General features: G+C 38.3%; 2 protein-coding genes across 2 annotated transcripts; both read right to left on the reverse strand.

Annotated features, from left to right (window-relative positions):
• Positions 1–2,310: 2,310 nt before the first annotated feature.
• On the reverse strand, positions 2,311–6,513 carry LOC113007577 (toll-like receptor 8). The gene is made up of 2 exons (XM_026144293.1): positions 6,483–6,513; positions 2,311–5,255 (listed from the first exon to the last, which is right to left on the reverse strand). The coding sequence occupies exons 1-2, from the start codon at positions 6,511–6,513 to the stop codon at positions 2,311–2,313; spliced, it is 2,976 nt and encodes a 991-aa protein (XP_026000078.1).
• A 635-nt stretch (positions 6,514–7,148) lies between these two features.
• On the reverse strand, positions 7,149–12,791 carry LOC113007492 (toll-like receptor 8). Its single transcript, XM_026144109.1, has 2 exons — positions 12,735–12,791; positions 7,149–10,547 (listed from the first exon to the last, which is right to left on the reverse strand). The coding sequence occupies exons 1-2, from the start codon at positions 12,735–12,737 to the stop codon at positions 7,443–7,445; spliced, it is 3,108 nt and encodes a 1,035-aa protein (XP_025999894.1). The 5' UTR covers positions 12,738–12,791; the 3' UTR covers positions 7,149–7,442.
• Between the last annotated feature and the right edge of the window lie 244 nt (positions 12,792–13,035).

The raw sequence follows: 13,035 nt of genomic DNA on the forward strand, positions 1-13,035 counted from the left end.
GGAGGTCATATGGCAGAGCAACCCAGAGGCACTTCTCCTGAAAGAGAAGTTGAACAAGAACAAGGTGAAAACCAAATTGCAGACTGCTCTGTTGCTGATCCAGAACACCTTGATGCGGAGGAGTGTCCAGAGACAATGACTGAGGGTGATGAGGCTCGACCGCTGACTCCTCAGGAAGCCTCAGTGAGGAGATCCGCCAGGGGCAGGAAACCCCCTCGGGTTCTCACATACGAGTCCCTGGGCCAGCCATCTTACCGAGCACACGGGTCACTTAACCCCGCTGGACTTTGTACAGTACAGGCCCTGCCAGTCTGGGGAATGCCACCCCTCACTGTGCCACACTACATCCCATACCAACCATTCCCCTGCACTGTTGTACCATACACAAACCCATATTGATGCACACACTGACGAAATACCTTCGCTCTGAAATACGAAGATCAAGAACTGTTTCTAGGTGAGCGAGTTAAAGTGTTAAGAAGTGTGAACTTTTTGTGTATTTTCTTGAAATGTCTGGAGCCATCTTTTTTTTTGTTTGGGAGCATGTGATCCACACAGAAATGTGGTCACAATTGTGAGTTAAGTGTCGTGATATATGGAGATTATTTTGCATGTTTTATTTTGCTGGTTTATTGGTGTAATTTAAAGCCACAATGTCATGTAAGTTCCCTGTTGCCAGGAGAGTGTATAACACTTTGGACAGTAGGGGGCAGCAGCGTGCTTTGGGAACTGAGTCGGGTGCATAGCTGCCGTAAGTTTTCCATTCTGGCAAGACTGACCAGGCGAACGGCAGCGTGTCTCCTGTGTTCACTTTCTCTCCTGTTTTACAGGTCAGTAACGTGGTCAAAAACATAAAGAAATACACAGCTGGACACTGTGATACTTAAACTTTCATGACATAAGACGGGTCTGTGATATGTGATGTATTATACTGTCGCTATGTGAGCTACTTTAGCTCTGTAAGATGTTATAGCTAGGCTATATGCCTGGGTAACGCTAGCAAGCTGTTGCAACTGCGTATAATACTCCATATAATAATAAGAAGCACCAACCCAGTTAGGTTTACAGTTCCTGATAAACTTGTAGCTTTGTGTTCATGACAAATGTTTTGTATAACGCGTGTGTAAAGTGTTCTGAGCTCGCCTGAAGTCATGTGTAAACTTGCTGTTTCAGTGTTAGAATCTAACTGGTCTGAAAAGGACATATGAAGCGAGAGCGCTAATAAGAGTACGGCCAACAAAAATGCTGGCAAGGAAAGTAGTGCAGTAATGTTGAAAGTAGAGTTTCCTTTCTATGATGAGACACTACCATGATGATGTGAATTATTTTGTTTATCTCATTTATGGGAAAAGAGGTGTAGTTGTCATTTGTTTCATTCATTTAAACCCTTTGTTGTTTTATGCCAGTAGTGTGGACTAATATTGAAATGTACTGGTGGAAAACAAGCCATGTGAGGGAATGAGCAGTTATTGTGAAATTGAGTTAACGAAAGAGTGGAGCAGATATGCTTGTGTTGTATGAATAAATTCTGGCAAGACTGACCAGGCGAACGGCAGCGTGTCTCCTGTGCTCACTTTCTCTCCTGTTTTACAGGATCGTAATCTGGCTACGCGCCCATCATAGTGGGGCCTGTAACACCAGCACCATTCAGGCATCGTTACGATGGAGTAAATGTGACTAAAAGTCTCAGCTTGATAAATTACAATTTTTTAAATTTGCAATAAATATGCAACTTCATAACTCATTTTCATGTAATGGATTACGAGACTTCCAAAAAAACAAAGTGTATTAATATTGCATTGTTAATATATCTACTGACAAACTGATTTGTTTCTGTGTGGGATATTGACTTTAGGGTTAATTTGCAAGCTGCAACTGCATCACTGCTGCCACCACGTGGATAATTTAATAGCAGGCAAACACAGAACATGCTAGTTCTAACCAGTCATACTGTGTGGATTCTGGGAAACTCTGTGATGGAGTAAAGTTTAGGATGTGTCAATTTTGCTCGAAATTGATCTTTTGTGGAACTGTTGAACCTGGTAATGGTGTCCCTCAGCACAGATCTTTTCTAAGTTTGAAACGAGAGTGTAGACTGTAAAATTTACATTCAGAAATTGCCTCACATTTTTATATGGTTTCATTTATTAATGTACTTCACACACATTACAAAAATTCATTATGCTGTCTTGGCAACTATAAGGAAACCAGTTCTTAAAAACAGTTCAGTCAAAGAAGAAACACTTTAAAACCAAACTCGAAATTATATATAACACACGTGTTTTAAAACAAACACGTTATTATCCTTCTTCACTTGGTGGTGAAGTATTTTGAATAGGTCTTGTTGTACATCACTTGATTGTCGACTCTTATGACAGTTCTCAGGTTTTGCCAAAACCAGGGCTCTGCGGCTGCTGTACGCGGCCACTCTACAACACTGCTCTCGCACAGTCGCTTCCTCAAGCGCAGAAAGTGAGAATGCTGCAGGACAGGCTCCAGCATTAGCAGTACTATCACATCCACATTTTCATCCAGCAGTCTTTGGTGGGCCAGATACATTGCTAGCTTGAAAGCACCGGTCTTAACGTAGCCCTTTGTTAAGACAAACAGAGTCTTGCGACTGTACTGGATGCTCTGGGTGAGGTTGTCCACCAGTGGGACTCCTGGGGGCCAGTCCCTCTCTTCCAGACACAGTGGATGTATCTTGTCTCCCTCTTCCTCCAGTTGCACCCGCAGATTGCTCATCACCCACTCAGAGACCTGTGGGTCTTTTGTATCATATGTCACAAAGACATCATAAATAGTATCTGGCGAGTTCAAGGATCTGTACCCTTTCAGCTTAGCTTTCATATAGTGTAGGACATAGGAAGCATCCCAGTAAAATAAGTGAGCAACTGTTGAAACAACCATGAAAAGAATAATGATAGAAGTTGTTAGAGTGTAGATCTGCTTTGCCTGACTGGGATTTATACACTGATGAATGCTAAAATGTATCAATCCTTGTCCCTTTAAGTTCACTGGTGTGTTACATGTCACCTGAGTGGTGAGTCTTGGGATCTTTACATCACTCTGTTCAATCCACAAAACGAAGTCTAACAAATCACAAGTACACTCGAATGGATTTCCTTGTAGGAACAGAGTCAGGTTTGCAGGTCCTGATTTGAAGGTAGTTTCATTGACAATAGTCAATTTGTTGTTACTCAGGCTTAGAGTCGTGAGGCTTTTTAGACTCTTTAAAAAACAATTGTCTGCATGGAAAATGTGATTATGACTCAGGTCAAGGAAAGTCAAAGTTTGTGTGATGTTTGAGTTAATAGTTGTTAAAGTAGACAGAGAATTGTAACTTAGGTCCAAAATTTGAAGTTGATGGAAAGGCAGTTTGTCCCAATTAACATCACTGAGTGAGTTATGACTTATGCGCAGTGTGGTGAGGTTATGTGGCAAATATTCATAAACATCATCTGGAATCTTTGCAATGCCATTAAAGGATATATCTAAAATTGTCAAATTAGAGAGATTAGTGAAAAGTTTCTTGTATGTGCTATCCCTGTCTTTCCAAAGTTTCCCTAGATGATTTTGTGCAAATATAAGTTCTGCTAATGATTTGCTATACATCTCTTTTGTTGTCAGTGTGGAAATCTCGTTATGACTCATATTAAGGACTCTTAGCACAGGTAGATTTTGTGTTAAATTTAAATTAAGCGTTACCCCAAATGCTTCAAAGTAGTGTGAATTGTAACTGAGGTCTAGTACTTGTAATTTCTTTAGTTCTTTGAAGGCGTTGTTATAGGCCAGATCAACCCTATTGAAGGATAAGTCCAGATATGTCAGATTAGGCAACATCTTGAACTCTGTGCCATTAAGTGCCTGTGAAAATCCATTTCTGGAGAGGTTGAGACATGAAATATTTCCATAGCCCACAAACTGCTTTGGAGAAATGAAGAACAGATTATTTGAGCTGAGGATGAGCACTCGTCCAGAATTGGCGCATTCTTGCTTTGTATTCCTGTGTAGTACTTCATAAATTGAGTCTTTTGGAGTGAGTTTTACGAATGGTGACATAGAAACTTCTGAATTCTCATTATTTCTGTCTCTTAGAGTTGGTAGACTTTCTACTGTAGTGGGATATAACCTGTTTTCTCCGAGATATATCATTCTTAAGTGGGAAAGCATGCTGAACACGGTAGGGTCAGAGTGAATAATGAAGTTAGTGCTTAAGTACAAATGAGACAGATTTTTCAGATTGTACAGAGGTGTGAGTGTGTCTGGTCCAATACTTTGGAATACCAAAGCATTCAAATGCAAACTTTTCAGTGACCTGAGCTGTGAAAAGTCTTTTGAAAGTGTTAATTTTTCTAGGTACATACCAACAGCATAATTGAAAGACAGGTCAAGTTTTTCTAGCCTGTGAAGATAACTGAAAGCTTTAACCGATGTGTCCTCACCAGTTACGGCTTTTTGTAAAAAGTTAAATTCCAGAAACAATTGTGTAAGATTCGTTAGCGTTTGAAACCAAGAGGGATCAAGGTAATTTAGTGAGTTTCCTCCCAGGTTCAGTGTCTCCAGCTGTGTCAGTCTTTGAAATGCATCAGGATGTATGTCAATAGAACCGTTAGGGCAAGGAACACAAGGGTACGGAGCATTGTGACATCTTGGACAGTTGCCTTGTATATCAAGGAATTTGACATTTTCTAACCCTTGAAAATCATCTTTATATATGTTCTCTATTTTGTTGGTATCCAGACGTAAGATTGTAATTGACTGGGGTAGTCCTTTAGGAACATGGGTTAAGTTGTTATAAGACAAGTCCAGGTATTTCAGTTTTTTCAGTAGTGCAAAAGTGTTTTCGCTGATAGCGACAGACTTCCCACAAGGGTTGCGGAAGTAGCAGTTTTTAGATAACAACAGCATTTTCATGTTTTGCAAGCCAATAAAGCTATTGTTCAGTTTATCCATATTAACTTTGTTAATGTTTAGCTCAAGTCTTTCCACACTGTGGGGGAGATTGCGTGGAATTTCAGTCAGACAGTTGCCGCTCAATCGTAGTTGCTTCAGTTTTGTCAGATTTTTGAAAGCATTTTCAGCGATCTTCAGTGCTCGGCATCCATAATCAGTCTTGGTGTTGTTTGCCCAGTTGAGATTCAGATGTGCCAGATTCAGCAGATTAGAGAGTGAATCAGCTTTAATACTCCTAATGACATTTTCTGACAAGTCTAGATCAGTGGCATTAGTAGGGGAGACCGGGGATAGTTGTAACGTGGGTCAGTTGTAACACTTCCAATTTCTCCAATCAGGGCTAAGTTTCAAATGATGTGACTCATCCTGTGCATGCCCAATTCAGTTCTGCTATCACATGTGAAAAATCAGCACATTTTGTCAAACACAGACAATTTAACATGAAAAAAAGTAATTTGTATGCCAAAAAGTAAGTTTTTCTACTTTATTTCAATTTGTAATAGCATTATCTGCTTTGCAGTTAAACTCATCAAACTTAAATTATGTTATTTGTATGTCTATGGGGATATATTCTGTGTAGGTCTTTAGTGCTAATGTTTTAGCCGTTGGCTGGAATGTTAGCTAGTGCATGGCTATAGGAGTCTGGGTCAGTTGTAACAGCAACAGTCTGGATTAGTTGCAACAATAATGTATGTTACAACTTACCACACTATTACTTTAACTTATATTTAAGAAGTTGGGGCAACGATATCAGCAGAGAGAGGTTCACTGGTCGCATTTGTATATGCGGTTAATGCCATTGGCAACACAATTCCTCCACTGTTTGTGTTCCCACACATACATTATGCAGACCACTGTGTCAGAGATGGACCAGTAGGAAGTACTGGTAGTGAAATAAATCAGGATGGGTGCAAGAAACTGATTTCCTCATCTTTCTGAAGCACTTTGCAAACCACACCAAGGTAAGCCATGATAAAAAGTAATGGAATTGCGATGCTGGTGAACAACTACATTTTTTCAGCTTCATTGTTATGTTCAAAATTGGTGCAAGAGTTGTAGGTTATAATGCCCACTGAGCCAATGAGGCCAAACTCAAGGAAGACCAACCAAAATTAATGAAATATTCAGTTGCAGAAAATTCCATAACTTGTCTTTTTTGGGGGGGTTGGAATATGTTCAAAAGCTAGATTTCTGCATTCTGTCACACACACACACAGCTACATTAATGGCTCTAAGTGCATTCATGTGTTGAATAAACAAAGATTACATGTTAATGTTTTGTTAGTACCCTTATTTCATTGTGTTACATTTTACCCCAGGATATGTTACAACTAACCCAGACTATGGGGTTAATTGTAACATTTCACTCTTTGTGTTTGAGGCCATACCATGCAATGGGTAATTGTGCTGCAGAGAAAATAGCTGCACTATTTAATAGCAGAGACATGTAAATACTTTGCATTACATTTTGAATCCACTACCTTAAAAGAGCTCCAATTTACAGACAGAAATGTCAAAAATGTTACAACTATCCCCGGTCTCCCCGAAGAACTGCATCTTTTTCATTTCCCTCCTTCAAAAATGCCAGTTTATTTGTCAGCCAAGATGAACACTGGAATGCCAGTAAACACAGCAACAGTGCATAGTGCCAGTCAGTTCTTCAGATTATGTGACGTAATATGGAGTTTAAAAATGACATATTTCTTAGACATTAATATGACATAAGTAATATATCGCCTCACACACTGATTTATTTTTGAGTGGGACACTGAATTTAGGGCTAATTTGCAAAATGCACTGTATTAAAACTGTGTCACTTGCACCACCTTACGGACAATCTCAAAAATTTCCAAATGTGAAATAACAGATGAAAGCATGCAAGTTATATTACACATACTGTGTCGAAATGGATTTTTAATAATGGACTGCAATTTAGGATCTGTCACTTTTGTACTAAATTTCTCTTTTGTTAACTGTTAAACCTGGTACTGGTGTCACTCAGCACAGATGTTTTCTAACATAGAAACCAGAGACTAGAGTATAAAATCTACATCTGCAAAATGCCACACATTTTATTTTATTTTATTTTTTTTATTAATGCACTGCAGACAGATTACACAAGATTTATTATGCTTTCTCAGCAAATATAAGAAAATTTGGTTTTTATTGTTTTCTTATTAGATTCGGACAAAGAAGAAATCGTTTAAAAGAACCAAATAAGCATTGCTCTAAAGAACAGTGATTTTAAAGCAGGACCATGTTATTGTCTGCAGACTAGAATTACAAATCAGTCCCAGGCAGATAAGTGATGATTATCCTTCTTCACTTAGTGGTGAAGCATTCTGAATAAGTCAATAACTCAACAACTATAAGAAAATTAGTTCTTAAAAACAGTTCAGTCAAAGAAGAAACACTTTAAAAAGACCAAACAAGAAATGATATATAAAAGCACTGGTTATTTAACAAGCTCATGTTGTTATCCTTCTTCATTTGGTGGTGAAATATTTTGAATAGGTCTTGTTGTACATCACTTGATTATCTACTCTTATGACAGTTCTCAGGTTTTGCCAAAACCAGGGCTCTGCGGCTGCTGTACGCGGCCACTCTACAACACTGCTCTCGCACAGTCGCTTCCTCAAGCGCAGAAAGTGAGAATGCTGCAGGACAGGCTCCAGCATTAGCAGTACTATCACATCCACATTTTCATCCAGCAGTCTTTGGTGGGCCAGATACATTGCTAGCTTGAAAGCACCGGTCTTAACGTAGCCCTTTGTTAAGACAAACAGAGTCTTGCGACTGTACTGGATGCTCTGGGTGAGGTTGTCCACCAGTGGGACTCCTGGGGGCCAGTCCCTCTCTTCCAGACACAGTGGATGTATCTTGTCTCCCTCTTCCTCCAGTTGCACCCGCAGATTGCTCATCACCCATTCAGAGACGTGTGGGTCTTTTGTATCATATGTCACAAAGACATCGTAAATAGTATCTGGCGAGTTCAAGGATCTGTACCCCTTCGGCTTAGCTTTCATATAGTGTAGGACATAGGAAGCATCCCAGTAAAATAAGTGAGCAACTGTTGAAACAATCATGAAAAGAATAATGATAGAAGTTGTTAGAGCGCAGATCTTCTTTGCCTGTTTCGCTTTTACACACTGACTAATGTTAAAACGTATCAGTATTTTGTTCCTCTGGTTCACTGGTGTGTTACATGTCACCTGAGTGGTGAGTCTTGGGATCTTTACATCACTCTGTTCAATCCATAAAATAAAGTCTATGGAATCACAAGTACACTCAAATGGATTTCCTTGTAGGAACAGAGTCAGGTTTGCAGGTCCTGATTTGAAGGTAGTTTCATTGACAATAGTCAATTTGTTGTTACTCAGGCTTAGAGTCGTGAGGCTTTTTAGACTCTTTAAAAAACAATTGTCTGCATGGAAAATGTGATTATGACTCAGGTCAAGGAAAGTCAAAGTTTGTGTGATGTTTGAGTTAATAGTTGTTAAAGTAGACAGAGAATTGTAACTTAGGTCCAAAATTTGAAGTTGATGGAAAGGCAGTTTGTCCCAATTAACATCACTAAGTGAGTTATGACTTATGCGCAGTGTGGTGAGGTTATGTGGCAAATATTCATAAACATCATCTGGAATCTTTGCAATGCCATTAAAGGATATATCTAAAATTGTCAAATTAGAGAGATTAGTGAAAAGTTTCTTGTATGAGCTATCCCTGTCTTTCCAAAGTTTCCCTAGATGATTTTGTGCAAATATAAGTTCTGCTAATGATTTGCTATACATCTCTTTTGTTGTCAGTGTGGAAATCTCATTATGACTCATATTAAGGACTCTTAGCACAGGTAGATTTTGTGTAAAATTTAAATTAAGCGTTACCCCAAATGCTTTAAAGTAGTGTGGATTGTAACTGAGGTCTAGTACTTGTAATTTCTTTAGTTCTTTGAAGGCGTTGTTATAGGCCATATCGACCTTATTGAAAGATAAATCCAGATATGTCAGATTAGGCAACATCTTGAACTCTGTGCCATTAAGTGCCTGTGAAAATCCATTTCTGGAGAGGTTGAGACATGAAATATTTCCATATCCCTCAAATAGCTTTGGAGAAATGAAGAACAGATTATTTGAGCTGAGGATGAGCACTCGTCCAGAGTCAAAGCACTCTTGCTTTATTAGCCTGTCCGATATCTCGTAGCTAAAGTCTTTTGGAGTAGCTGTTATGGAAAATGAAATAGAAAGGTCTGAATTCTGGTTGTATCTGTCTGTTAGAGTTGGTGGACTTTCTATTGTTGTGGGATATAACCTGTTTTCTGAGAGATATATCATTTTTACGTGGGAGAAATGGCTGAATAAAGTAGAGTTGCTGTAAATAATGAAGTTAGTACCTAAATTCAAAGCAGATAGATTTTTTAGATTGTACAGAGGTGTGAGTGTGTCTGGTCCAATACTCTGGAATACCAAAGCCTCCAAATGCAAAGTTTTCAGTGACCTGAGGTTTGAAAAGTTTTGTGAAAGAGTTATTTTTTCTGGGTACAATCCGAGAGCATAATTGAACGACAGGTCAAGTTTTTCTAGCCTGTGAAGATAACTAAATGCCTCAAAAGATGGTTCCTCACCAGTTATAGATTTTAGTAAAAAATTAAATGCCAGATATAATACTTTAAGATTCTTTAGACTTTGAAACCAAGAGGGCTTAAGGTAATTTAGTGAGTTTCCTCCCAGGTCCAGTATCTCCAGCTGTGTCAGTCTTTGAAATGCATCAGGATGTATGTGAATAGAACCATTAGGGCAAGGAACACAAGGGTACCGAGCATTGTGACATCTTGGACAGTTGCCTTTTATATCAAGAACCTTTAAATTTAGCAACCCCTGGAAATCATCTTTAGATATGTTCTCTATTTTGTTGGAATCCAGACCTAAAATTGTAATTGACTGGGGTAGTCCTTTAGGAATGTGTGTTAAGTTGTTGTAAGACAAGTCAAGAACCTGCAGTTTGTCCAGTATTTGAAAGGGTTTTTCCATAATAGCAACAGACTTCCCACAGGGATTCCAGAAGTAGCAGTTTTTAGATAGTAACAGGTTTGTTATGTTTTTTAAGCCAATAAAACTGTTGTTCAATTTATCCAAACTAATCTTGTTAATGTTTAGGTCAAGTTTTTCCACACTGTGGGGGAGATTGCGTGGAATTTCAGTCAGACAGTTGCCGCTCAGTTCCAGTTGCTTGATTTTTGTGAGATTTTTGAAAGCATTTGCAGGAATGTTCAACAGTCTGCATCCATAACCGTCCTTGGATTTGTTTGCCCAGTTGAGATTGAGCTGAGTCAGATTTGTCAGTTTAGAAAATGATTCATCTTTAATACTCTTAATAAAATTTTCTGATAAGTCGAGATGTGTGGCATTACTGGTTATCCCTTCTGGTACTTCCTCTAGATGGCGGCCTTTACAGTCAAATTTGACTGTATTTGATGTTTTGTTGGATATAACATCACAAGGGAACTGCCGTGTCATCCAGGTAGGTGTAAATGCAGCCGGCAGGATCTCATGATGGTAACACAGATAGAACAACAGCATCCAGCATTTGGTAATCTGTGGAAAAATGATGGAATCAGTTGAATGAAATAACCTTAAGCTTATAAAAGGGCTTCTACAAAATTATAACACTTTTTCATGATTATTGTGGTAAAAAAAAAATAGATAAAAGAACACTATTTGTACTATATATAATGTTATATATTATATTACTATAACACTTTTATCATGTCAATTAGGGGTTCACAAAATACAGTGATATTGGTCTGCAGATTAGGTTTGCTTTTAGAATCGGCTTAAAGCTTATATTTTAGATGTGACTAAAAGTCTCAGATTGATAAATTAAAATTTTTTAAATTTGCAATAAATATGCAACTTCATAACTCATTTTCATGTAATGGATTACGAGACTTCCCAAAAAGCAAAGTGTATTAATATTACATTGTTAATATATCTACTGACAGTTGTTAAAGGTTGACCCAAATTCATTCCCTCATCCCTACCAGGCTCGGACATCTGTGGGCCTTCCTGTGATGCAGTGAGCACTTCTCCTCGACTTCACTCTATTCACTCCTTATGTGACATATTAATGGATAAAAATCGATGTAATTTTTTCTGTGCATTACTGGTTTCCAAACTTTTTGTGAAACTTTTTTGTCTACTGACTTAAACTGTATATACCTAAACCGAATAGAGCCCTTATTAATGTTATCACAGTTATTTATTACACCACTGCTTTTCCTGTTTTGACATGTTAAAATATCAGCTAGGGAAAAGACAATGAGATTGTAAGGCAATCTTGAAAAAATTGTAAACCTGTCCTATTTGCAGCATGTGGCAGTAGGTTGGAAGTCTAGTGAGAAAAAAAAAATCTTGTTCTTTCTTTTACTTATCAAAACAGCAAGTAAGGGGTATGAAATGTAAAACGATACATGTAAAATGTACAATTACCAGCCTAGAAATAATTTTAAAAATGGGAGATATCAAAAATCTTTCAGGTTGTTGTTAAAGTACTTTTCATGGGAGCACGTCACATACTTAGTGATAAGTGACATACAGTATCCCATAAATTTTCTAAATACATTTGTCCCATGTCTTCATTATACCGATCGTGGCTCAAGAGTTGGGAGTTCGCCTTGTAATCGGAAGGTTGCCGGTTCGAGCCCCGGCTTGGACAGTCTCGGTCGTTGTGTCCTTGGGCAAGACACTTCACCCGTTGCCTACTGGTGGTGGTCAGAGGGCCCGGTGGCGCCAGTGTCCGGCAGCGTCGCCTCTGTCAGTGCGCCCCAGGGTGGCTGTGGCTACATTGTAGCTTGCCATCACCAGTGTGTGAATGTGTGTGTGAATGGGTGGATGACAGGTTGTGTAAAGCGCTTTGGGGTCCTTAGGGACTAGAAAAGCGCTATACAAATACAGGCCATTTACCATTTACCATTTACCTGTGCAATTTATTGAATTGAAATACCTAAAAAAAGGGGCATCACTTTAAAATAATGTAACATTATTAAGCATTATTAAGGTATTACTAAGGTTTTACCAAGTGGTTAATTCATCATTTATATAGCATCAGTTCTCCTGTTATGCCATTTATAAATACAGGTATATTATCACTACTTTGATTATGATTACTATTAGCAGCTATGTAGTAGCAATTATAGCTGTACATGATTTCACCATGTCCAGCAGTGATAGCTGTACATGGCGTAACAGTAACAGATGGATAAACATATCTGCATCGGCATACTAAGGAAGAGCAGTGATGTATAAATGATGAATTAAGCACTTGCTAATACTTTACTAACACCGTAATAATGCTTAATAGTGTGACATTATTATAAAGTGCTACCGAAAAGAAAGTCTTGACTGCTAAATGTATCTTTGACAGTTTAAGATAAAGTGTGGCTTCATAGCTTGTGTTCTCAAGATCGCCAAGTGCTGATTTCTAAAACAAGTTAAATAAAATGCCGATAATGATGCCATGATGTTTTTCTACACATTGGCTGGCAAGTTTTATTATACCTTTTAATTGAATATGTCAACACATTTCCAAACAAGCAAAACAGATTTAAAAGCAAAACACAATAAAATGATCAGTCTGGGTTTTTGGAGTCAGATATATCTATACAAAGTTTTGGCACAAAATCATAAAATGACAAAATCATCAAAGATAACATCAGAATGCAGAAAATCAGATTATTCTGATAAGTAAGTTAAAAGTAACTATACACACACTCAGTAACTTACCATTGCGCCTGTACTGTATTAATCCCTGAATGACAATCTTGAATTCAGATTTTCTCCTCTACCATTTAAAAATAAGTGGTAGTGGTTAAAAGACAAAAAACAAAAAAACAAAACCCAAAACCAAAAAAACACCCCAACAAGTTGCTAAAAATCTATAAGGTGCATGTCTTGTATATCATCAAGTCGAATTAGCCGTTTAAACATCTCTGCACGCTCACATACACCCATCAAAATAAGGAAGGGGACTGTTGTACACAGCAGAATGAGCTGTGGGGGGGAGCAGCGTGTGAATTGAACAAAT

Source organism: Astatotilapia calliptera, chromosome 16 (genome assembly GCF_900246225.1).
Source record: "Astatotilapia calliptera chromosome 16, fAstCal1.2, whole genome shotgun sequence".
Classification (NCBI taxonomy): Eukaryota; Metazoa; Chordata; class Actinopteri; order Cichliformes; family Cichlidae; genus Astatotilapia; species Astatotilapia calliptera.